This window comes from Schistocerca nitens, chromosome 6 (assembly GCF_023898315.1).
Source record: "Schistocerca nitens isolate TAMUIC-IGC-003100 chromosome 6, iqSchNite1.1, whole genome shotgun sequence".
NCBI classification, from domain to species: domain Eukaryota; kingdom Metazoa; phylum Arthropoda; class Insecta; order Orthoptera; family Acrididae; genus Schistocerca; species Schistocerca nitens.
This window is the reverse complement of record NC_064619.1, coordinates 339895307-339923262: the sequence shown is the minus strand read 5'-3', so window position 1 is coordinate 339923262 and position 27956 is coordinate 339895307. Positions and strand designations below refer to the sequence as shown.

Below are 27956 nucleotides of genomic sequence, written 5' to 3'. Positions count from 1 at the left end.
CTCTGTCAGCCAGTCATCACCGTTTCCACTCTCATTCAATGATGTATCAACTTACAACTACGACATCAATAATCATTTACTCACACCTGTTCTCCGCTCCCACCTCCTACTCCTTTACTTCCTACCCACTGTCCCCACTTGCTATTCCCTCCTTTCCCTCTTTCCCTCCTTCCCCACTATTCAGATGAGCCCATCTGCATTCCCACTCTTACACACTGCATCCTCAGACTTAATCAACTCCTTATTTTGCAGATGTTACAAATGTACTGCAGCTCTGTCACCATCACCATACTCTTTACCAATATCAGAACTGCACCAGTCAGCTGTGCAATCAGCCCTTCCTGCTGCTCCAGTGTCACCACTATTGCCACTGCCGCTACATCTGGGTCCAGAATGAGAGGCATCAGCCACACTTACGCCAGCAACAACCAGACCAGCATCAACAACAGTTCTGCAGCTATGGACGCATCAGAAACATCTGCATCAGCTTCAGCTCTATCAGCTCCAGGTAAGAAAACTATGAGAAGTTGAGCAAAATCTCGCCCCACTCCACTGTCAACATCCTTTGACACCTTGTCCTCAAATGATTGCTGCAACACACATAGTAGAGATGCAGCACCTACCTCTGTTATCCAACTGCTCCACCATCAGCTCTGAATATCAGAACCTATGTAATCCACCCCCATCTCACCCCACAAATAACTGCAACACATTCCTTCATTCTCTCACACCCCTGTTTCAGATTCCACAATCCTAAAACACTTTCCTCCGAAATAAGAAAGTACCTTCCAGACCTCAACGTATCACAACTCGTACCCCGAAAAGACTCCATAATCATCAAATTCTCTTACGCTGATTTCCTAACCTACCGACTGCGACGAGTATCTCCCACCACCTCTGGTCCACATGCCTCCCTGCTCCTACTAAGCCCATCACAACCCGGACAACGCCAGCCCCTTCACCACCTGCCAACTCTTACTGCTGTGATCAAGGTGCTGGACTCTGAGGTCATAGTGGTGGAGTTGAGTGGCAACTAAATTCCAATTCTAGCTCCGAAATCCGAAAAATACTTCGAATTCATCACCATTCTGGTCCTATATTCCTCATTTGCATTCAAAGATTCCTCCTTCAGAATGGAGCCTTCATCTGTCACTGCAAACACAAAGTTGAGGCTTCCCGACCCCAAACCCATGCCTAACATTGTCACAAATGCCTCGTCTACAATGATCATTTAACTTCTGACTGCAAAAATCCTCCTACCTGCCCCCCACTGTACCAACACTATCCCAACGTCCAGTATCTATCCACCTGCAACACTTTCAACTAGTCCCATCCCACTTACTCCTATAGGTGTACAGTCAAACCTCCTGTTACCAAACCTGAAATGACCATACCAATCCGCCCTATTGACACAGAACTCCACCTAATCAACTACCTGCGTCCTACTCCTACTGCTGAAGACCCGCTTGATCACAACATCCACCCATTGGAGCGTTCACATATCCTCTATCGGGTCATCCTGGCAGTCCATTCCATATTTCGTTTGAATGCCACTGCCACATATTCTCAAAACCACTCCCACTTCCTCTTTACCTAAGCAGACACCCTTGAGCAGCTCCTCAAACCCTTTCTGTCGCCACCCCTTTCACAATTACATGTGCCGTCTACTGGCATATTTTTCCCTGTGAATATACTTGAAGAAGAAAAGACTTAATATTTTTCTGTAATATGTGAAAAAATTGACATTTTTTCATGTGAAGTACATCGACTGAAAAGGAGAAAGACAATGTGCACGATTTATTATCTGTGTAAGCAGTGATTAAAAAGGACAATTGTAACACCCCACCCGTCACATATCTGGTTTTGGTGTGTGTTCACCCCAGGTAATTGACTAACAGGTCAACTGAGAGTGCAAAACTGCCGCAATGTCGGATAACGCAAAGAAAGTAATAAGGCCATGTGACTCCTGATTGAACTGCGGTGGCAGTGATGACATTAATTGATTCAGAATTGATCCAAATGGTCCAAATGGCTCTGAGCACTATGGGACTTAACATCTTAGGTCATGAGTCCCCTAGAACTTAGAACTACCTAAACCTAACTAACCTAAGGACATCACACACATCCATGCCCGAGGCAGGATTCGAACCTGCGACCGTAGCAGTCCCACGCTTCCGGACTGCAGCGCCTAGAACCGAGAATTGAGCCCTTTTAATTAAAAAGGGGGTACATTGATGTTATATTCAGCTATTGAACACCAGATGCAAATGTTGAACATAAAATTAATTAAGAAAGTGACTTGGGATTTCAACTACTTGATTGAAAACAGATGCAGTCGATTAGCACAGATTTATTTTAACTCACGACCTTCAATCATCACATTACATGACTCTCCTAACTGGCAGTGGTAATAAATTGCGTTTGCGTGGAGTAAAGCGCGATAAATCAAAAGTAATTCCTATCGACTGACCCAGGCGTAATGCGAAGAGCGAGAAGAATTCTACAATACACGGCCCATGAAACACTCGTGGAAACTTTGCCAAAGTGACCCAACAAATTAATCAGTGGCCCGAGCGGGCGCAATATCACCGAATTCATCGTGAAGTTGCTGTAGTCATGAACACGCATATTTGACCGCTGTTGACCGCTCCACCGTAGCTTTGCGCGGCTTTCTCTCATGTTTCACTGAAAACGGGACGACGGACATTTATCAACAGGCGTACAAGTTCTCCGTCTGCTTCCCGGTACACCAGCATGGGGTCAACCACGCACTCACTGTCACTCATCTTAAGGCAGCTGGAGGCCGCCCCCTGTTACCGCATTCTCAGAGCTTGAGCCGCCCTAAGGTGCCTATTGTCGCTTCCCTTCCCCGCTCCCCCGCCGGCCACGGTCACTCGAATACTTCCCTGGGATAAACTAGCCTCCAGTAAATCGACCTGTTTCCACAAAGTTTTCATGTCTTGTGAATTACTTTAAAACCATCACCCGGCATTAATTATTCCAATACGTCCATACTATACCCTTTACAAGATGCATTGTGCCTTGTCAGTCATTTTTGTTCAGCCCTACTGTTCGCTCAACGTGAGTTAGGTGATCTTTAATGGCTTCATGTAAGGGGCATAGTTCTTGCCATCTTACATAGCCCCTCTCTTCAAATCAATTTTGTAGTACAGGTGATGACTCCTATGGTGTTACCAACTGTGGTACAAAATTAGTATCTCCATAACTGGTATTTTATTCCATTCGCGTGATTAGTTACGGGCAATTGATTACCACTGCCTCCTCTCTGATGCAAACTCCCACTCATTCCTAGGGTACCTGCCTTCAATGACTGGATTTAATGTTAAAGACGTGGTCATTATTTATTCTAATTTTACTTTAATCTCTGCCGATTCCTGAGACAATTATTGGCCAGAGTACTCAAAAGAAAACTACAATTATATTACAAGGACACACGTCGCAAAGGGCAAATACGTATGTTTAAGCACCTCTCTGCTTGTCATTTGAATGGCAAGACCTGCAATTATAACTTAAGGTCCATTCACTCTCAGTTATCCATCCCCACTCAACTTAAATTACTAAAAACATATATGAACAATATTCGTGTAACATTTTGTGAAGTTGATAGTGGTTGCTCTCATTCAATTATGTGTGAACGCCCATTTGACATTTTATAAATAAAGGTTTTTTTTGTGCCTCACTGTCTCTGGACGTTTATATTGTGCATGGTGTAAGTGTCACCTTTACACAATTCAACAAGGTCTGGCCCAGTCCAGTGTCTGGGATTGTATACACACATGTACCCTTTTTGTTGTTGTTGTGGTCTTCAGTCCTGAGACTGGTTTGATGCAGCTCTCCATGCTACTCTATCCTGTGCAAGCTTTTCATCTCCCAGTACCTACTGCAACCTACATCCTTCTGAATTTGCTTAGTGTATTCATCTCTTGGTCTCCCTCTACGATTTTTACCCTCCACACCGCCCTCCAATACTAAATTGGTGATCCCTTGATGCCTCAACACGTGCCCTACCAACCGATCCCTTCTTCTAGTCAGGTTGTGCCACAAACTTCTCTTCTCCCCAATCCTATTCAATACTTCCTCATTAGTTATGAGATCTACCCATCAAATCTTCAGCATTCTTCTGTAGCACCACATTTCAAAAGCTTCTATTCTCTTCTTGTCCAAACTATTTATCGTCCATGTTTCACTTCCATACATGGCTACACTCCATACAAATACTTTCAGAAACGACTTCCTGACACTTAAATCTATACTCGATGTTAACAAATTTCTCTTCTTCAGAAACGCTTTCCTTGCCATTGCAAGTCTACATTTTATATCCTCTCTACTTCGACCATCATCAGTTTATTTTGCTCCCCAAATAACAAAACTCCTTTACTACTTTAAGTGTCTCATTTCCTAATCTAATTCCCTCAACATCACCCGACTTCATTCGACTACGTTCCATTATCCTCGTTTTGCTTTTGTTGATGTTCATCTTATACCCTCCTTTCAAAAGACACTATCCATTCCATTCAACTGCTCTTCCAAGTCCTTTGCTGTCATCGGCGAACCTCAAAGTTTTTATTTCTCCTCCATGGATTTTAATACCTACTCCGAATTTTTCTTTTGTTTCCTTCACTGCTTGCTCAATATACAGATTGAATAACATCGGGGAGAGACTACGACCCTGTGTCACTCACTTCCTTACCAGTGCTTCCCTTTTATGTCCCTCGACTCTTATAATTGCCATCTGGTTTCTGTACAAATTGTAAATAGCCTTTCGCTCCCTGTATTTTACCCCTGCCACCTTCAGAATTTGAAAGAGAGTATTCCAGTCAACATTGTCAAAAGCTTTCTTCAAGTCTACAAATGCTAGAAACGTAGGTTTGCCTTTTCTTTATCTAGCTTCTAAGATAAGTCGTAGGGTCAGTATTGCCTCACGTGTTCCAACATTTCTACGGAATCCAAACTGATCTTCCCCGAGGTCGTCTTCTACTAGTTTTTCCATTCGTCTGTAAAGAATCCGCGTTAGTAGTTTGCAGCCGTGACTTATTAAACTGATAGTTCGGTAATTTTCACATTTGTCAACACCTGCTTTCTTTGGGATTGGAATTATTATATTCTTCTTGAAGTCTGAGGGTATTTCGCCTGTCTCATACATCTTGCTCACCAGATGGTAGAGTTTCGTCAGGACTGTCTCTCCCAAGGCTGTCAGTAGTTCTAATGGAATGTTGTCTACTCCCGGGGCCTTGTTTCGACTCAGGTCTTTCAGTGCTCTGTCAAACTCTTCACGCAGTATTATATCTCCCATTTCATCTTCATCTACATCCTCCATAATATTGTCCTTAAGTACATCGCCCTTGTATAGACCCTCTATATACTCCTTCCACCTTTCTGTCTTCCCTTCTTTGTTTGGAACTGGGTTTCCATCTGAGCTTTTGATATTCATACAAGTGGCTCTCTTTCCTCCAAAGGTCTCTTTAATTTTCCTGTAGGCTGTATCTATCTTACCCTTAGTGAGATAAGCCTCTACATCCTTACATTTGCCCTCTAGCCATGCCTGCTTAGCCATTTTGCACTTCCTGTCGATCTCATTTTTGAGACGTTTGTATTCCTTTTTGCCTGCTTCATTTACTGCATTTTTATATTTTCTCCTTTCATCAATTAAATTCAGTATTTCTTCTGTCACCCAAGGATTTCTACTAGCCCTCGTCTTTTTACCTACTTGATCGTCTGCTGCCTTCACTACTTCATCCCTCAGATCTACCCATTCTTCTTCTACTGTATTTCTTGCCCCCATTCATGTCAATTGTTCCCTTATGCTCTCCCTGAAACTCTGTACAACCTCTGGTTCTTTCAGTTTATCCAGGTCCCATCTCCTTAAATTCCCACCTTTTTGCAGTTTCTTCAGTTTTAATCTACAGGTCATAACCAATAGATTGTGGTCAGAGTCGACATCTGCCCCTGGAAATCTTTCAATTTAAAACCTGGTTCCTAAATCTCTGTCTTACCATTATATAATATATCTGAAACCTGTCAGTATCTCCTTTTTATATATACATATCTATAAAACACAAACAAAATAACAAGAATCATTGCGTATTGAGTAACCACTGTTGTGTATTTGTAACAAGGTATAAGTATGAAATCTTATTCTAGCACAAAGAGACGTGGCATGACAAATATATGACGTTTTAACAAATGGCACATTTATAAAAATCATAACCTTCTTATAACATAATTCATAAACAGAACAAATGAGTACTTTACGTTCGTTGAGGTGCATGTTATTCATTTGAATCCACACTGACACAGTCACACACACGGCACAAGTTTCTTGCAGGAACGGAAGTTACATTAGTACTGACTAGCAAGTTGAGGGATGGCTAACGGCTGAGAAGAGAGCAACGTCGATTACCGAGATGGCGCCACAGGCACCCGCATCTTCTTGAGGCAGGATGACTCTCACCTAAGAGCTCGTTGTTGACATCTTGTCCGACAGGCACAGGACCCCAGCGGTGCATCTATGATCGGTCACCTCTCGTGGCTCAGCCACAGGTCATTGCTCCTTCTATAGACGTTTTAGGGCAAGGGAGGGACCGTGATCAGAGAAGAGCCTATTTTTTGCTCAGGCCTTCAAAGTTGGTGTCATTAGGCACAAAAGGTCAGCTGGGCTGTCGCTCCACATGACATGGCGATCAACAAATATAGAAACTTTCTTGGATCTCTTCATTGCTGCTCCCGATCCGTACCGTGTACAGAGACCACGACCGACCTCTTTGTCGTACACAGAGGTGCTGGATGTCACCTCTCCTTGGCTGCTGAGTTGACCACTGTCCCCGTCGATTTCGATTCAGGGCGTGGTCTGCATGCCATCACCATCGTCATCTGTGTGCTCCCCTCACTGCTGTCGTTCTCGTCCCTTGTCAGCTCGTGTGTGGTGTGCCAGGTGTCGTAGCTTCAACTTCCTCTTGCTCAGTTACGCCACCTTTAACACACTAAGACAACTAATTTTAGTACATGGTAAGTGCTCATGTTTAACCATCAGTACCATACATTTTTTTTGAAGACAATGAACTTGTTTCATTACAAAAGGAATAATTTTACTTGTTTGTAAATCAACTTCAGGATCAATTAAAATTGAAATGTAACAGAACTTTTTTTTACATAAACATAAAAAAATGTACAAGACAACTTGCTTCACAGTCATTCACACACACACAATCAAGGGATAGGGAATGAAGAGTATCTGGACAGGATCACATCACCATTTCTAACTATCAATTCCTACGACTAACACGATGTTGGCCAACCCGACTATATATCTACTATTTACTACTTTTTATCTCTAATCGTGTTTTTTCTTCTGAATTCCCTATGCGGCAGACGTCCCTCTTATTGTGCCTGCGAACATGTATAAAACACCACAAACTTAGACATGTGTCTGTCTTACCAAGATTTTTGTTGGAAGTTTGGATAGCGTCCTTTATCGTGTTCTATTGCGCCACCTCTTCTCTCCTCTGTTTTCTTCCCGTTTTCTCCTTTTGTCACGAATGGTTTTATAAGGCCTGTGAACATGTTTCGGATTAGCAATGTCACAATGGCACAACACAAATATAGCTCATTGCTCACACTCGCAGTTGTTACACTATCTTGGTATCAACAAGTATTTCTGGCGTATTAATTACATCCGGTTCATTTTAACATGCACTGGGTGTGCTAATTCACGCAACTGCTTATAGCTGTCCACTTCCTACGTATTCAGGGACATACGAGATGCATCTGTGCGTCCTCGTAACGACCTACGGGACTGGCCACCTTAAATATGTTCTCCAATGACGGAGATACAATTACAGTGAACCTTCCTGTAATTTACAGAGTTCCTAATCTATCTTTTTCTACGGGTACACCCAGAAATACTTGTTTTCCATTCTTTAATCGTGTGTTTTTACAAAATAATTAGTGCACTTCACTTTCTCAACATTGACAGGCGAGATATCATTATTAATAATAAAAACACAAAATATAGGCATATATACACGAGACATTCTACCACGAAGATCAGTACATACACAAACAAACAAGACACTTTAGCAAAAATCCTTATTCTAAGCCAATATTTACTACGTCCGCGCTCTAGTCTAGTCATTCGTAATCCTGCCCGTTAAGGTGGGATGGACCAGGTTTCGGAGGGCGAACTTCGACCTCTTCCTGGTTGTTATTTTGGTAACCATTATTCCTGTTCCTTCCCGATTGCTGATTACCGCCCCAAGTCCTTTGTGATTTATTATGTTGCACCGGAGAGTGTCGCTCTTCTTCCGTGTACCTTCTTTTCGGGTTGCCATTACTCTTATCTTGATTGTGGACGTTGTATTTCGGTACTGGCCTACTATCCCACTTGGGTCCATTATTGCGACGGTTGTTATTTTGTTCACGCTGTTGACGTTTCTCCCGCGCCTGTTCCTCTTGAAATGCGAATTCCAGTTCGCGCAAAATGCCCTTAAATACCTCAGTATCACTACCAAATGGTTCAAATGGCTCTGAGCACTATGGGACTCAACTGCTGTGGTCATCAGTCCCCTAGAACTTAGAACTACTTAAACCTAACTAACCTAAGGACATCACACACAGCCATGCCCGAGGCAGGATTCGAACCTGCGACCGTAGCAGTCGCACGGTTCCGGACTGCGCGCCTAGAACCGTCAGTATCACTACCACAACGACCAGCAAGTGATTGTTGATACGAGATGGGAAGAAGTTTCATGTAGCATAATCTGATGATTTCCGCACCGCTACATGGGTTGTCTAGGTACTGGTTCCTTTTTGTCATATTTTCAAAAAATTTGATCGTACTCCGGTACCTTGCCCCTTCCATATCTCTGGACATCATAATTTCTTGTTTGATCCTTTCTTGGGTTTCTTTAAACCAATACTTGCCCAAGAAGGCATTTTTGAATTCTTCTCATGTACTCAGCGGTCGCGCCCTCCATATGGGAGCACACAAAATCCAGCTAGTACATCAATGGCCAGTGTGGGGGCAAGGGTAACTCGAATTGTCCCATAAAAGTTTTTGGATACAAGCTATTACTTTCGTCCTTGTAGTGATGGAACTTTCGGACTGATAAAAAATGCTTGTAGTCAAACCGGTCATCATTCCAGTTATCATTTCGCCCGTTCTTACGATTCGTAAGAACTTCGGGACGTGGATTAATTCGTTCCGACACGCTATCGTCATCTCTCCCCCTCTGTATGTTCGACAGTTGTTCGGTACATCTAATCAGCCGACAGCAATTGTGCTCACTGGACTGCTGCGCGCTGTCCCTGTTTACCTGGGTCGTTGCCTCAGAGCTGTGAATGAAGGCGTGGCTCCCGTTGCTTATAGTGTCAACTTTGTCACACCGTGAAGCGGTTATCTGTGTTCCGGCAAGTGACGGTTCAGTCGACACAGTAATTACACCCTTCTCCTTTCCTGATGTCTCTGTAATGAGACTTTTACCTCGTCCTCTAAATTTCTTTTTAATTACGCCACCTCCTCTTTCAATATCTCGTAAGGCGCTATGTCCGGTTGCTCTTGTTGCTTTTCTTCGACACGTTTTATCCGGCTTTGTAGCCTTGATAACATGACCTTTCCTACTTTTGCCGTGCTTTGCGTGGAGTCCCGAGTTCTGTCGCTATTTTCCTTGCACCTTTCGCAATTAATTTGGCTTCAATTGCCATTCGTTTGATGATGGCAATCTCTTTCTCTATCTTAACGCCGAGATTCTTTACCTCCTCTTTTACTTATTCTTTCAACTCCGAATTCGCCTTTTTAATTTCGGCATTAAGGTTGGCGCTCTGCTCTTTCAGCTCCGAATTCGCCTTTTTAATTTCGGCATTAAGATTGGCGCTCTGCTCTAAGTTCACCGTTTGCATCTGTTGCAACAGGTCCGTGATATTTTTGAGAGTAGCCGCATTTTGATCCTCGTTCTTTTGTGGTTGAAAATAAGACTCTTCTCCTCTGTTCTGAGGAACCATTCGATATCTAGACAAGTACCGTCGCCGCGCCCCCGTCGGATCACTTGTGAATGAATCGTTTGATAATGGTCGCACACCGTTTTGTTCCAACACCCTCTGGCTTCTTAGGCTGGATCTTTCATACTTGTGGATTAATACTGTACTCCCTGCGTCCCCCGAGCCCTCAGTATCATTGCCTGAATCAACGTCATTGCTATTCAGTGGACTAAACCAGTCGTGAGACACAGTTTCACGACGTTGCAGCTCGCGTTCGTCAGTCTCATCGGTAGAGCTTTCCCTACTATCACCCACGTTCTCCCGAGTAACAATCTGATTATATTCTGCCATTGTCTTGGCTTTTCCCCTCGTTATCATTTGCACTTTTATGTTACACGAAAACTCAAAATCCAGGTACCCCTTACTCTCACTAATTAGATAACGCAAAGCTTATAGGAATCTCCGAAATAGAACCAAGCAGAGCGTGAGGAATGCCAAAATCAGACATGCCCGCTCTGTCGTATGCGGCATATCAAAACCTGCTGCACTGTGGAAAAAGCTGCGCAGTTTCGGTATAGGGAAGCGAAGATCTGACGCTGTTTATCAAGCGTCTGCAGAAGAATTAAACGATTTCTTCTCAACAGCTGTAAACTGCCACGCAGCGACAAATTACCAGCCCCAAGATATCAATCTCTCGAGAGACAAGTTTTTCCTAAAACATGTCACTACCGGCACAGTACACAAGGCAATTACGAGAATCTCTTCCGAGGCAGTAGGAAATGATGGAGTGAGCATTGGCATGATCAAGAACGTCGTAGACACTATTACTCCAGTTATCACAGACATCTTCAACCTGTCTCTTGTCAGTAGTACATATCCTACTGAGTGGAAGCAAAGTTTAATTCAACCTATACCCAAGACTGACAACCCTAAGTCGCCAGGTGACTACAGGCCGATCAGCATACTACCTGCAATATCTAAAGCCCTAGAATACATCGTCCATGAACAGCTGACGGATTACCTCAAAACTCATAACATCCATGACAAATATCAGTCAGGCTTTCGAAAGCACCATAGTACAGCAACTGCATTAATCAAAGTAACTGATGACATTAAACATGCTATGGACAGACGTGAAGCTACCATCCTAACACTGCTTGACTTTAGCAAGGCTTTTGATACAGTTGACTTTGATATATTACTAATTAAAATGAAGCAGCTGAATTTCTCAAACAGCGCAATACACTGGTTCGACAGCTACCTCAAAAACAGAAGTCAACAAGTCATTTGTGGGTCGGAAAAGTCATCATGGAAAAACGTGCGCTCTGGAGTTCCCCAAGGCTCCGTCCTTGGTCCACTACTCTTCTCACTATACATTAATGATATTTCTTCAGTGATTCACTCCTGCAACTACCATCTATATGCCGACGACATCCAACTGTACATAAGTGCAAGCCCCAAGAACATTGCTGACGCAGTAGCGAGTATGAACGCAGATCTTTGCTCTGTTTCTCGATGGGCACAGAACCTAGGTCTGAAACTAAACCCCAAGAAATCCCAGGTCATACTTATATCTCATCCAAAGTTAATCAGTCGGTACTTTCACGAAACAGTCCCTCAAATACACCTCAATGGTACCCAACTACCATACCAAAAAACAGTAAAAGACCTTGGAATAATCTTGGATGAACACCTAAACTGGGAAGAACAAACAGTTACAGCTTGCCGGAAATCGCTCTCCTCCCTACATGCAATTCAGAAATTTAGAAAAATATTTCCAACCCATGTTAAACAAAAATTAGTCCAAACACTAGTCTTGCCTAATCTTTACTACTGTGATGTAGTTCAACACGGCACAAATAGTGAAAATTCGAGACGCCTCGAGCTAGTGATGAACGCTTGCGTTAGATACGTATGCAATATACGGTTGTATGATCATATCAGTCCTTCATACTCCCAGCTAGGTTGGATACGCCCACATAAGGCACGCGATCTCCACACGATGTGCTTACTTCATCGATTTCTTAGCCACTGGTGCCCCCAATACTTATCTTCTCACATTAAACACCTATCATCATTCCACAACCGCAATACCAGATCGGATACGTCTAGCATCTTGGCTGTACCTTTACATAACACAAAATCTTTCTCCATGTCATTCTCCATCTCAGCCATACGACTATGGAACGCGCTCCCCTGTGATCTGCGTCTTATCCGGAACCACTCAACATTCAAGAGTGAACTCAAGACTTACATATTAGGGACGGTATAGCCACCATTGTTGGGCCCCTCTCATCTCTTTCTTTCTCCTCTCCATCATAGCTTCGAATTTTACCATTCTATTTCTCTTCCTCTAACCTATCTACCTCTTCTATATCTCTTTCACCCCATTCTATCGTCTTATATCTCTGCTTGATGAGAATAACTCACAAGCTGCAAGAATATAACGAGAAAATTCCCAACTAGCAATAGGACTGACATTCATAAAAGAAAAATATGTTTACTCTCATATACATAGTCATTATTATTATTATTATTACTATTATTATTATTCTTGATTGTTATAATTAATTTTTGATTGTTATAATTATCATTGTACTACGTTTATAATCTCTATTTTTTTCTTAACATTAATACTGTATAACATGTAATATGTCCTTAATGTTCTGTAGAAACTGAAATTTGTTGAATCTGAGTATGCCTGGTTAGGTGTAAGAGAGGGCCTGAAGGCCCTAATCTTGCCAGGTAAAATAAATGCATAAATAAATAAATAAATAAATATATCAGGACACCAATTGATACACTGGGTGTGAGCAGTGACCCGACAAACAGTTCCTGAAGAATTCCCCCAAAAGGGCTAGTACCAATGATTGTGTTCTGTGTGCTCAGCATTGGCTGATTACGGCACTGCACATCATAAGTACTCCAACAAATCACAAATACACACAAATACAATGCATAGGCACCTATAAATGTCACTTTGAAAGGACAGCACATGAAGAAGACAATGTAACTTACTGTAACTAATGCTACTCGTTTTTCAATTAAAATTTGCTAAGTAATGGATCACGTGGGAAAATTTCCTTTTTCAAGACTACTTCCTAGCAAATCCCGAATTATCATATCCTGGCATGGTTCAGCCATATGTAACACCCCACCCATCACTTATCTGGTTTTGGTGTGTGTTCACCCCAGGTAATTGACTAACAGATCAACAGAGAGTGCAAAACTGCTGCAATGTCAGATAACGCAAAGAAAGTAATAAGGCCCTGTGACTCCTGATTGAACTGCAGTGTTGACATTAATCGATTCAGAATTGATCCCTTTTAATTAAAAAGGGGAGCACATTGATGTTATATTCAGCTATTGAACACCAGATGCAAATGTTGAACATAAAATTAATTAAGAAAGTGACTTGGGATTTCAACTACTTGATTGAAAACAGATGCAGTCGATTAGCACAGATTTATTTTAACTCGCGACCTTCAATCATCACATTACATGACTCTCCTAACTGGCAGTGGTAATAAATTGCGTTTGCGTGGAGTAAAGCGCGATAAATCAAATGTAATTCCTATCGACTGACCCAGGCGTAATGCGAAGTGCGAGAAGAATTCTACAATACAAGGCCCATGAAACCCTCGTGGAAACTTTGCCCACGTGATCCAACAAATTAATCAGTGGCCTGAGCGGGCGCAATATCACCGAATTCAGCGTGAAGTTGCTATAGTCATGAACACGCATATTTTGACCTCTGTTGACCGCTCCACCGTAGCTTTGCGCGGCTTTCCCTCATGTTTCACTGAAAACGGGACGACGGACATTTATCAACAGGCGTACAAGTTCTCCGTCTGCTTCCCGGTACACCAGCATGGGGTCAACCACCCACTCACTGTCACTCATCTTAAGGGAGCTGGAGGCCGCCCCCTGTTACCGCATTCTCAGAGCTTGAGCCGCCCTAAGGTGCCTATTGTCGCTTCCCTTTGCCGCTCCCCCGCCGGCAGAGGTCACTCGAATACTTCCCTGGGATAAACTAGCCTCCAGTAAATCGACGTGTTTCCACAAAGTTTTCATGCCGTGTGAATTACTTTAAAACCATCACCCGACATTAATTATTCCAATACGTCCATACTATACCCTCTACCAGATGCATTGTGCCTTGTCAGTCATTTTTGTTCAGCCCTACTGTTCGCTCAATGTCATTTAGGTGATCTTTAATGACTTCATGTAAGGGGAATAGTTCTTGCCATCTTACACAATATATACTCAGTTAATTTTCATTTGTCTGATAAAAGTGAAGACATTCTACATTTTGGAATAATATCGCTGATCTAGCAAGACTGAGAGGTCTATAATAAGTCTAAAATTGTTAATTTATCTAAATCGTTTCCAGAATCCAAAACGTTATTTTCAGCTATTGCAACCATCCTTTATTTATAGACGAATTGTGTCCTTTCCTGCAGTTATTAAAGGTTTTATTACTTACGATGTTACCCTATGATTGTCCGCCGTTACGATCGGCACAACTATTTTTGGTAATTGTGGCTCTTCTAGCCCAGATATCATTGAGTTAATTTATTCAGTTTGTGCGTTTATAAAAGTATCTCAGTTGTTATTTTCGTTTTCTGATGCAAATTTTGACATACCGGGCCCCAAATTTCGAGTACGTTATTTTTCACGTAGGCACCTTTACCGAAAAAGCTATAACTAAATATGATTCATGAAATTAAAATTAACAAACCAATGCGCTACTAATAAATATGAGTACATACTAACCATAAAGTTTCAACCCCTGAGTCCAAAAGAGATCATGTTCATACGTTGTTTTTCCTTTCGTGTGCAATAATTGTAACTTCGATAAAAGAAAATAATTAAAATCAATTATTTAACACACTGAAATGTTGGATGTAATAAATCTGTGTTAACATTTTTACAGTTTGAAAGATTATAATAAAATCTGTGATATAAATAATTAACCATATCTGTTTAAAAGACAATTTCGTACAAAATGTTACAATTACAGTACACACAGATCATTGATTGACATTTACACACACACACACAGTGTATACACAATATATGCGAGGGTTGTAACTTTAATAGTGGCAACTATTTATTTACAGCTCGTACAAAATACATACGTGTTTCAAAGTTTTACTGACCTTCAAAGTAGTCCCCCGCATTGTGTATAACCCGTTGCCAGGGATGTGGAAGTCGTAGTAACTTTTAGCAGTGCCAGTTGTGTTGACAGTTCGAGCGGCGCAGTCTATTGCCCGACGAATTTGCAGCAATTCTGAAGCGAATGCCGTGAAGTGTGACCTTCAGTTTAGAAATCGAGTTGAACTTACGAGGGCTTAATTCAGGGGAGTGCAGTCGGTGGGACAGCACTTAGCAGCTCCATCAGTCAAACAAATCAGTAACAGTTTGCACTGTACGTGCTTGAGCATTGTCCTGCAAAGTGATGGTCAGGTCCTGTAGAAAGTGTCATCACTTCTGTCTCTAAGCTGGTGCCGGCCGGGGTGGCCGAGCGGTTCTAGGCGCTTCAGTCTGGAACCGCGCGACCGCGGGTATGGATGTGTGTGATGTCCTTAGGTTAGTTAGGTTTAAGTACTTCTAAGTTCTACGGGACTGATGACCACAGATGTTAAGTTCCATAGTGCTCAGAGCCACTTGAACCATTTTCTAAGCTGGTCGTAGGTTGTGTTCCAAAAATGAACAGCATCGAGACAGAAGTGTTGGCATGTTCTGCAGGACCTGAACATCACTTTGCTAGACAATGTTCAAACACGTACAGTGCAAGCTGTTACTGATTTGCTTGACTAATGGAGCTGCTAAGTGCTGTCCCACCTACTACACTCCCCTGAAATAAGCCCTCGTAAGTTCAACTCGATTTCTAAACTGAAGGACACACTTCACGGCATTCGCTTCAGAATTGCTGCAAATTCATTGGCCAATAGACCGCGCCGCTCGAACTGTCAACACAACTGGCACTGCTAAGAGTATCCTACGACTTCCACATCGCTAGCAACGGGTTATACGCAATGCTGGTGACTACTCTGAAGGTCAGTAAAAATTTGAAACACGCATCTATTTTTTACGAGCTGTAAATAAATAGTTGCCACTATTAAAGTTCAAAAATGGTTCAAATGGCTCTGAGCACTATGGGACTTAACATCTTAGGTCATCAGTTCCCTAGAACTTAGAACTAGTTAAACCTAACTAACCTAAGGACATCACACACATCCATGCCCGAGGCAGGATTCGAACCTGCGACCGTAGCAGTCGCGCGGTTCCGGACTGCGCACCTAGAACCGCGAGACCACCGCCGCCGGCTATTAAAGTTCCAACCCTTATACATATAGAATTACACTACACTGGCACTCCATAGCGTGGGGTCCAATAAACAAATTTTATCTCAATTTTGTATGTATAAAATCATACGTTGTATCATACTTATGAATATATATTTCGAAATTTAAATGAACTGAGAGGAAGAAAAGTAAACAAAATCAAATTATCTAATAAACTAGAGTTGGCCACTTATATTAAACTGTATGGCAGTATTATTCAGAGGAGTTATCACAGGTAAGGACCGATGTGCATGTTTTCACTTTCAGGTCGTTTACCAGTAAGCTTAAGCTACATGCGCACAGCATATTTTTTGAACGGGCTATAGGTAAACGCAGCACGACTTACGTGCGAAATATCAGCTGCGAAACAGTTTTCAATTGTTGCAGCCATTTTAAGAGCAGCCCGATAAACAATTTGGTGCAAATATTTGTCTGATTAGTTATAACTTTTTTTGTATTTTATGTGTACTGCCTGCGAAGTTTAATAATGGCTTAGGACAATGGTTAGGTCAAAGCGGAAGGAAATCCCTGACGTTGAGTAAAATGAGAATGTGCAGGAAACAGATACGACAATATTTCAGTCTTCACCTACAACTGCAATTCACACATGGGAAGCAGAAACACAAAAAATGAAAGTATTCCGGATCGGAAAGGGACATAGTAGACAAAGGAAATATGTGTCCTATGACCAGTAGTAAAAATGTTATTGATAAATCTGGCAGGGTCAGCTGATCGTCTAACATAGAACGTACCAGGAACAGGTTTGATTACTATCCTGTTACAAAAACTGGATATAAGACAGAAAGAACGCGAAGAAAAGTAAGCTGGGCTAGAAAAAGAGAGTGAAGAGCGACAGGCTCTTAGGGAAAAACAACCCCTGATCGAGCCTGAAAAGGTACGAGATAGGAAACAGGCTTTATTAGAAGAGGAGCATGAAGTTAAACAGGCTACATTACAAAAAGAGTGAGGTACTAAGCAGGAACTTACGGAGAAGGAAATGATCAAACAACTAAATCAAGCAGTAACTCTTCGAGATGAGGAGTTAGTATCAAGACTAAATGTAGTCTTAGGTGCTCGCGATAAAGTTATCGCGAAGAATATTAAGGAGAATTTAGATAGTATTCGCGAAGACATTTCTACTTTGCAGACTAACTGCAAAGATTTGCCGGATGAAGTGAAAAACTGACGGCAGATCTGAAAGGAATGAAAGAATCTCATGACACTTTAGAAGGTCACACGAAAAAAGTCACTTCAATTGTGGACGAAATGAGTACACAGATGAGGGAGACTATCTAGAGATGGGTAGAAAATGCCACAATAGAGGCATGTTATAGCGAGGGTGAAACTTGTCAAGGCTTACGTGAGGAGCTAACTAGTATTAGGGAAATCGCACAGGCCAGCTTCCCCATGCGGCAAGATAACTGACAAACGCAGGTCGGAGAAATGCGTATGAAAAAAACGCAGAGCTAAACGATATAAGCCACGCTGTTCCTCGGTATGGTAATACAACAACACCTATGTGCGAGAGCTATTCAATAAAGAATGATCATAGTTTTTTTATGGTCATAATTTCTCGCGCTAAAATTTAATCTTTTGATATTCTGTTAGCTTAATGTGCAACAAACATGCCGTAGTAGTTTCATTGTTGGGACTCCTGGTCCCCGCCTGTGAGAGGCAGGCAAGGTCAGACATGTTTAGTATCGCCTACCGCTGCAATGGTGGTAACGAGCAAGGAACAATAGGCGGCTTTGAAATTCTGCTTTCGTCTCAACAAATCTTCAGCTGAATCCTATACAATGTTACAAGAGGTCTATGGAAAGTATGTTCTTCCCTACAGATGGAAGGTGGTTTAAAATGTTTAAAGATGGGAGACAATCAATTTCAAAGGAAGGTGGACACTGTGCTCCAGTTACTGCTCTTACGGAAGAAAACAGCAAAACTGCTGCTCTCATTTTGAGAGAGGATCGACGAATTATTTTAAGATCACTTTCTGAAATTCTCAGCATTTCATTGGGTGTCACCCACACGTTGTTGACAGAGAAGTTACACATGATACGTGTTTGTGCGCGATGGGTGCCAAGACTGTTGATCCCCGAACAAAAAACCATTCGCGTGCAGGTCTGCATGCAGTTAAAGTTGATGTTAGAGAAAGATCCGGAGTTTCTTTCAAATTTAATCACTACTGATGAAACTTCGCTACATCATTTTGATTCTGAGAGCAAACAGCAAAGCTCAGTGTGGAAATATCCTTCATCGCCAACCCACAAAAAAGCAAAAGCGGTTGCTTCTGCTGGGAACGTTATGGTCATCTCATTCTTTGATATTCATGGAATGGTTTGTCAGCATGTTATACCTGCACACACATCAGTAATTGGACAATACTACAGGGATGCCCTGAAAACATTGAAAGTCCATATCAGGAACAGAAAACCACATTTGCGTGAAGCAGGCTGGATGCTGCACAACGATAATGCGCGGCCGCATATTGCCAATGTTGTTGCTGAATATGTTGCAAACGCCTTCATGGGAGGCATTATCAATCATCAGAAGCAGTGGTTAAGGCTGCGGAGACGATTTTGAAGGACCTCTCAAAAATGGTTTCCAGCATGTATTTTAAGACTGGCAGAAACGCTGGGACAAGTGCATCGCATTCATGGGAGACTACTTTGAGAAGGACCATCAAAATTATGAGGATGAGTAAAGGTATTTTGTCAAAAAAAATTATGATCATTCTTTATTGAACTGCCCTCGTATGAACACGTGACTAGGAATGAAAGAGTGTCGTGTAGTAACACAGGCTATGAGACAAACCGAAGTATGACTTACACGGAACCAGGCATACCAACTTTGACAAACTTAATGCAACGGGAAAACTTTATCAGACATTGCCAGTTAAACTTTCAATGATGAATGGAACAATAACAATCACCGTAATGATGATAACCATAGAAACGGCGGTTTCAGATACAGTAACATCGGGAAAGATGGTCAGAACATAACGGTAGGCCACAATCTAATTGCAGTGGTAATAACTACCATGCTGCCAATAATAACAATGGAAACTACCAGAACGGTAGCAACAACAACTATAATAGAAAAAGATGAAATAATATGGTCTTGATAATAGCAACCGTAATAAAAATATGAGGATTGCAAACGGGTCATGGCAGAATCCCGGAACCGGTGGTTGGACGCAAAATACACATTAATCAGATGTCGGCTATGTCGATGATAGTAGTCAACGGCAACACTGGCAGTCGCCGAAAACATGTGCATGACCTAATCGGACGCAATCACACAATGTACGCATTGTGGATGTGACGGAAGCTGAGCAAAGTTCATATTCGCAGGCGACAGACTGTGGACGACCCCTGTAGGCCTTCGTCAGTCGGTCGCGGCACAGAATGAAGGCACGACACAACGGCATTTAACCATGTTGCAATACGAAGACGGGGATGACCTGAGACAGAAGTTGTCTCAGGAAACCCATAATACTACAAAAGACCTAGTGGAAGTGGTACAAAACGCTGTTAACGGTTCCATCAACACGGGAGATCTCTTTCGTCTAAGGATTATAGCTTCTTCAAAAGTGTCAATCAGGTCAAGCTTTCCCTATTTCTCCGTACAAAATTGTAATGTTGTGCGGGCTATTAGTGCTAAAAGTCAAGTGATTAAACATCAGGGCCAGGCTGACGTCATGGTATGAAAATGAGCCATTTGTTGAACTTTTCTATTAGTAAATAATCTGTCAGTTCCTGCGATTCTGGGATGGGACTTAATGCTCGGCAGGGACGCACAGATCGACATCTCACATGGGCTTATTTTCATAGTAGACCATGGAGAGAAGATTGCACTGGATCTTGTAAAAACCAATGACAATCATGGTAAGTACTGCCATGGTGTCAAGGTGAAATGCATACAACCAAATGTTTTGTTTTTGCGCAACAACCGACCCGAGGAAGGTTATTGTATAATAAATGTTGCCCATAACGAAGAAGTTACGTAATGTGGATAATCTGGCCCAGGCAAAATCAGATTATTTAAGCGCCGAGCAACAATGTGAGCTAGTAAGATTACTCCACCATTACAAGGAAGTATTCTTGGAAAAACCAGGGGTGATACGAGGATAGTGTAAAACATTCAAGTGTATGAACATTAGACCTGTTATCATGCCGCCTATTCTGTGCCGTGGTCTCAGAAATAGGCAGTGATGAAGGAGTTACGGAAAATGCTAGACTGGGGTGTAATCAAGACTTCTTTCTCACCCTATAGCAGCCCACTGTTAGCTATGGCTAAGCCTGTCGGTAGCATTCCCTTGGTGCTGGATGCACGTGACGTCAATAAAATCACTGTACCCCTCACGACAAGACCCGAGAACCCGAAAGAACGGATTCAGAAATTCTTTGGAACCAAATACCTTACCTCGATCGATTTACGATCATTGTACTGGCAAATCAAGCTGTCCAAATGATCGAAGAAATACATTGCATTCGTACTCACTCGTAGAAGTTACCAGTTTAGAGTTCTGCCCTTTGGTTTGAATGTAAGCGCAGGTGTGTTTATTACCACATTCGATACTGTGATCAGACCTGAGCTATGAGATCGTGTGACAGCTTATGTCGACGATCTGCTTATTGCGACTGTCACTTGGCAGAAATTCTTAGAACTGATTGACGAAGTGTTGGCTAAGTTTGCGGACGCAGGCGTAATCGCCAGCTTAAAGAAATCTAAGCTCGTATGGCGTGAAATAAAATTCCTGGGCCATATAATTTCGCGCCAAGGTATAGTACCAGAATCGGGAAAAATGGATGCAATAGAGCAGTTCCCATCCCCAAGAAAAAAGAGGCAACTCAAAGCTTTTATGAGACTTACTTAATTCCTTAGGTGCTTCGTCCCCATGGAGTTACTCAATAGTGAGGCACTACTGAGTCTTCTAAAGAAGAATGCGCATTGGTGTTGGACGAATTGTGTAAAGATGACATTGGTAAAATTAAACAGTCACTTGTAAATTCTGACATCCTACAACACCCCGACATGACTAGGGATTTTTGTCTTGCAGTGGATACCTTATCTTAGAGTGCTTACCTTTTCCAGACCGATGAATCGCAAGGCAAGAACGGAAGTGAGAATTATCGGATTTGCAAGCAGAGTGCTGTCAGGATGTGAAAGGGCCTACACTGTGACAGATCTGAAGGCACTGGCGGTTGTGTGGGCCTTCAAACAGTGCCACTGTTATGTGTATGGAAGGCGAAGGTCTTTTGTGATAAGTACTGAGTGCCCTATTAAGTCTTAAGTTATCCCCTTGATCTACAACATATTTGCTAGTATTCTGAGGCTTCTGCATGTCTATGATAACTGGAGGGTTTGGTTGATCTACTAAAACACCCAACTAGGGAATTTCATCGAGCCCGCTTTTTTGGTGCAAAATTCTTCTAGTTGTATCTAAATCTACTGCATACAGTGTCATGGAAAAAATCATGTGACAGACTTCTGGAATGCAGTAGACGACTTTCCCTCAAACTTCTCCCTCAGAGAACCAACTACAACAAAACAGTTTCCCCTAGTACATAGAATAGGCCCATATGTGATAGTCGAAGTAAATTATCTGACCAAATGTAACCCGGACCCCCTGTGTAGTGTAGAACTGACCATAAGATGTCACGAAAGGTGGAACGCCAGTGTAAAACGAGGCGGGGAGTACACTACTGGCCATTAAAATTGCTACACCACGAAGATGACGTGCTACAGACGCGAAATTTCACCCACAGGAAGAAGATGCTGTGATATGCAAATGATTAGATTTTCAGAGCATTCACACGAGGTTGGAGCCGGTGGCGACACCTACAACGTGCTAACAAGAGGGAAGTTTCCAACCGATTTTTCATACACAAACAGCAGTTGACCGGCGTTGCCTGGTGAAACATTGTTGTGATGTCTCGTGTAAGGAGGAGAAATGCGTACCATCACCTTTCCGACTTTGATAAAGGTCGGATTGTAGCCTATCGCGATTGCGGTTTATCGTATCGCGACATTGCTGCTCGCGTTGGTCGAGATCCAATGACTGTTAACAGAATATGGAATCGGTGGGTTCAGGAGGGTAATAAGGAACGCCGTGCTGGATCCCAACGGCCTCGTATCACTAGCAGTTGAGATGACAGGCATCTTATCCACATGGCTGTAACGGATCGTGCAGCCACGTCTCGATCCCTGAGTCAATAGATGGGGACGTTTGCAAGGCAACAATCATCTGCACGAACAGTTCGACGACGTTTGCAGCACCTTGGACTATCAGCCCGGAGACCATGGCCGCGGTTATCCTTGACGCTGCATCACAGACAGGAGCGCCTGCGATGGTGTACTCAACGACGAACCTGGGTGCACGAATGGCAAAACGTCGTTTTTTCGGATGAATCCAGGTTTGTTTACAGCATCGTGATGGTCGCATCCGTGTTTGGCGACATCGCGGTGAACGCAAATTGGAAGCGTGTATTCGTCATCGCCATACTGGTCTATCACCCAGTATGATGATGGTATGGGGTGCCATTGGTTAGACGTCTCGGTCACCTCTTGTTCGCATTGACGGCATTTTGAACAGTGGACGTTACATTTCAGATGTGTTACGACCCGTGGCTCTACCCTTCTTAGATCCCTGCGAAGCCCTACATTTCAGCAGGATAATGCACGACCGCATGTTGCAGGTCCTGTACGGGCCTTTCTGGATACAGAAAATGTTCGACTGCTGCCCTGGCCAGCACATTCTCCAGATCTCTCACCAATTGAAAACGTCTGGTCCATGGTGGTCGAGCAACTGGCTCGTCACAATGCACCGGTTACTACTCTTAATGAACTGTGGCATCGCGTTGAAGCTGCATGTACCTGTACACGCCGTCCAAGCTCTGACTCAATGCCCAGGCGTATCAAGGCCGTTATTACGGCCAGAGGTGGTTGTTCTGAGTACTGATTTCTCAGGATGTGTGCACCCAAATTGCGTGAAAATGTAATCACATGTCGGTTCTAGTATAATATATTTGTCCAATGGATACGCGTTTAACAACTGCATTTCTTGTTGGTGTAGCAATTTTAATGACCAGTAGTGTATTTTGTCGTCCGTAGAGAAGCAGCAACAGCAGAATGCGTCTGTCAGGTGAGGGCTTGTTATTAGATATCACTTGAGTAACAGATCCATTAGGGACATTTCAACACTTCTAAAGCTGCCCATGTCACTCTTGGTCATGTGACTGGAAAAGCGAAACAACAGCCACAGCTAAGCCAAGAGCAGTGAGACTTCTTGTACTGACGGATAGTGACCGTCGAACTTTCCGAAACTAGTTCACTGGTGATCGCTCTTCTTTGGGAACAGTTCATTTTTACTCGTTCACCGTTCATTTGTGCTCGGTATACGGTTCTTATAAAAAAATTGAAAATTAGTAGCATAGGTGACAGAAGATGGAAGGCTCCAAGAGGGGGCACTTGCCTCCCCCCTGGAGTACAGAGTTTTTATTCATAACAGAATTCTCACGTGCCTGTAATTTTCGTGATTCTGCAAAACCTCTCGTTTAGCCAACTGTAGCGTTACGTGGCTGATCGTAGTGAAATAATATGAGGTGGCGCACGAAAAACCGGCCCCGAGTACAGACTGCTCGCCAACTGCGCAGGATTTGTTGACAGCTACCAGCAGAATAGATAAACATGTAATAACTAGGCAGTGAATAAATAACAAATAAGCTAATGCAAACAACAACTTCGAAACAATAGATGACGATTGGTAAGCGACAATGAGCAGTCTAGTACTCGGGGCCGATTTTTTGTGTGCCATCCTGTACCACTGAAATAATATTGTAGAAGTTATCGTATTCCGTTTACAAAATGTGACACCAGACATTCCATTATGGAACGCGGACTTCATTCGGTTGTCAGTCGAAGTGCCTTACTTAACAATGATCATGCTCTTTTACCTTGGATCAAAAAAAGACGGAGAATGGCCACTTGTGTGTGCCGTGACGACTTCCTTTGCATGTGTAATAACAAAAAAATCTTGCCTTTTTACAAGTAGTTTTTCTGCTGTTTATCGAAATAGTGAGGTAAGCTGATACGCCGTTTTGTTACCTGAAAAGATGTATGTTGTAAAATACCAAGCAATTTTGTTTAATTTACGTAATTACAAAATACATTTCAATTACCGGTCATGGAAGCCAAGTAGAATAGGAAAAGAACCAGAAGTTCAGAGTTCAAAAACGGTTTGAAACAGATCTAGAATGGGCGTGCGCAGCGAACGAAACGAACAACTCTTTACTGAACTATGAGCAGTCGGCAATGGAACTGCGACGAGTGGCCACGCGAAGAAGGACGAGTCCGGCCGAGCGAGACCGAGACAGATGGGAACGGGACCGAGGCTGGAACGAGACCGGCCGACGTGCTGTTCCGGGAACGAGACCGACCGTTTCCCGTTCCCGGGAACTATTAAGTAGAAAGCCGCGACCGAAGTGAACTATGAAAGACCGTTCCTTAGAATTCGTTCATATCTCGTTCCGTTTATCTTGATGAACCGTTCCTTTGGACCCGTTAGTTCACACACGACCCAACTCTAGTTGTAAACATTCCCATGAAATCAGCGGGAGGAATCACTCCTGAGATGCAAAGTATTACCAGCAGTTAAGGTAGTACATTTACTGCGCACAGGGAGTGACAGAGACTAGGGCACAATGGTAGAACAGCTCCTCCTAAACCACACATTTCTGTAATCAGTGCTAAGCGACGCTTGAGGTGCTGTAAAAAGCGACGCCAAGGGACAGCAGACGACTAGAAGCGAGTGATTTGGAGTCATGAATCGCGCAAGATGCGGTGACCGATGCGCAGTGATACGCAGTTTTCATCTAAAGCGCTGGGCGAGTTCATTCGTTTGTTCGGAAGGGGAGGCCGTGAAGCGTTTGCCACCATTCAGCAGGTCGGCAATGACGGGATCTAGGCGCACGCCCTGCGGTCGTTCTCAAACGACTAATTTCATTTTTTGCTTTACTTGTAGCTTTACGTCAGATTCATTATGATGTGCGCACCATTTCGTCACAGTTACTGTGATATTTACGAGGAAGTGAGACACTGCGTGAAGATCGAAAAATGTTTGCAATGAAAATTACGCGTCGCTATGATTTTGAGTTTGGGGCATGTTACATAATATGAGGGTCACTCCAAAAGAAATGCCCACTATTTTTTTTTAAATCCATCTTTTATTCTACATGACTGAAAGTTATACAGTGTGTAGATACATCCTTTAGGAACAATATTTTCACTTCTCCACATAATTTCCATCCCTCTCAACTGCCTTACGCCCTCTTGGACCAGCGCCTGTATACCCTCACGATAAAATTCAGGACCACCCTGTTGGAACCACTGTTTGGCAGCGTGCACAAGGGAGTCATCATCTTCAAACCTTGTTCCACGAAGAGAGTCTTTCAGTTTCCCAAAGAGATGATAGTCACATGGAACCAGGTCAGGACTGTAAGGCGGGTGTTTCAGTGTTGTCCATCCTAGTTTTGTGATCGCTTCCATGGTTTTTTGACTGATATGTGGCCGTGCATTGTTGTGCAACAGCAAAACATCCTGCTTTTGCCGATGTGATCGAAGACGACGCAGTCGAGCTTGAAGTTTCGTCAGTGTCGTCACATATGCATCAGAATTTATGGTGGTTCCACTTGGCATGATGTCCACAAGCAAGAGTCCTTCGAAATCGAAAAACACCGTAGCCATAACTTTTCCAGCAGAAGGTGTAGTTTTGAATTTTCCTTTTCTTGAGTGAATTTGTATGATGCCACTCCATTGATTGCCTCTTCGTCTCTGGTGAAAAATGATGGAGCCATGTTTCATCACCTGTCACAATTCTTCCAAGAAATTCATCTCCACCATTCTCGTACTGTTCCAAAAGTTCGCTGCATACCGTTTTTCTTGTTTCTTTGTGAGCCACTGTAAACATCCTGGGAACTCACCTGACACAAACCTTTTTTAACACCAACACTTTCAGTATTCTGCAAACACTTCCTTCCTCTATCCAAGCCGGCCGGAGTGGCCGCGCGGTTCTAGGCGCTACAGTCTGGAACCGAGCGACCGCTACGGTCGCAAGTTCGAATCCTGCCTCGGGCATGGATGTGTGTGATGTCCTTAGGTTGGTTAGGTTTAATTAGTTCTAAGTTCTAGGCGACTGATGACCTCAGAAGTTAAGTCGCATAGTGCTCAGAACCATTTGAACATCTATCCAACATAGCGTGACAAATCGTTCACTGTGATGCGTCTGTCAGCAGTCACCAATTCGTTAACTCTCTGCACATCGTCTGGAGTGAGTGCAGTACGAGACCTGCCGCTGTGAGGACAATCCTCAATATTGCCGTGCCCGCTTTCATCACGTAATCTGCTTGCCCACCGACTATCTGTACTGCCATCGACAGCAGCATCTCCATACACCTTTTTCAACCTCTTGTGGATGTTTCCCACTGTCTCGTTTTCACAGTACAGGAATTCTATGAAAGCATGTTGCTTCTGATGAACAAGTGTAGCAGCCATCTTGAAGACATGCTGTGACGGCGCCACTCACGGGAACAGGTTGAACTAAGTTTGAAAATAAGTGGGAAGGATGTATCTACACAATGTAAAATTTTCACATATGCAGAATGAAAACTGTATTTTTACAAAAATAGCGTGCATTTCTTTTGGAGTGAACCTCGTATATTGCTCCGTAAGAAAATTAGCTAACGTATTGAAGTTTTCTTTAGACTTGAGTGGAGCTCTCGATCTGTCACCAGTCTCGAGTAAATTGATCTGACGCAGCGCATTCATTTGCGATCGCGCCGCGCCAGTGATAAAGCCAGAGTGAAATATCCACAACATTCCTCATATTTCATAAACGTTTTCGGATATCGAAATGAGATTCTGTCAAACGATAAGCGCGCAAAGCCTGAGTTTTTTGCCATATGGTTATTATGCAAAACTTCATTATCTACCGTATTATTCCACGTTTTCGATGAAAGAATGTAATTTTTAAAGGCCATCGATAGCTGATGAAACGAGAAATGCTATGGGATTTGGAACAACGTAAGTCAAGTCATTGGACGTTTTTTGTTCCAAGGATATGCTTTTTCATAAGATGCTTTTCCTCACTTCCTCACTTAATAGGCTTAATAGGCCATTATTTCAGAAGTCTCTCGCAGTTGCGTCTGCCGATGTGTTAGCGAGTTGAGACTGTGTAAAATCCACTGTTTTTCGGCAAAAGAAGCAAACTGTGACATGCCAGTAAAATTACTCAAAATTCGCCACTCGTGACACTTCTCTGAAAGTTACAAATAGTTAACAAGCCACACGAAAATGAATCGCTGCTTTTCGGCGGAATTCTTTTTAGATACTAACCGAAGCAGATGTGACATTAGATCTTTTTGCATGGTTGCGAGGTGTTGGGGATAGTAGTGTGTTTAGCACTAAATTCGCCTAGAATTTGTATATGCAAATGATACTCTAAGCCGCCCCCCCTTTACTAACTCCGACTTTTGCTGTTGCACATGGATTAAAAAAGAAATGCAAACTGATCGTAATCGACCCTGCAAGTGGAGTAGAGAAGAATTTGGCACCCGG

The 27956-nt window shown here is 42.8% G+C and overlaps 1 protein-coding gene across 1 annotated transcript in view; it reads right to left on the bottom strand.

Moving 5' to 3' along the window:
- Positions 1 to 413: 413 nt before the first annotated feature.
- LOC126263355 (uncharacterized) overlaps positions 414 to 27956 on the bottom strand; it is a 56666-nt gene continuing 29123 nt past the window's right edge. The window contains exon 3 of the mRNA XM_049960445.1: positions 414 to 590. Coding sequence (XP_049816402.1) covers positions 414 to 590 — 177 coding nt within the window. The remainder of the gene's footprint in view (positions 591 to 27956) is intronic.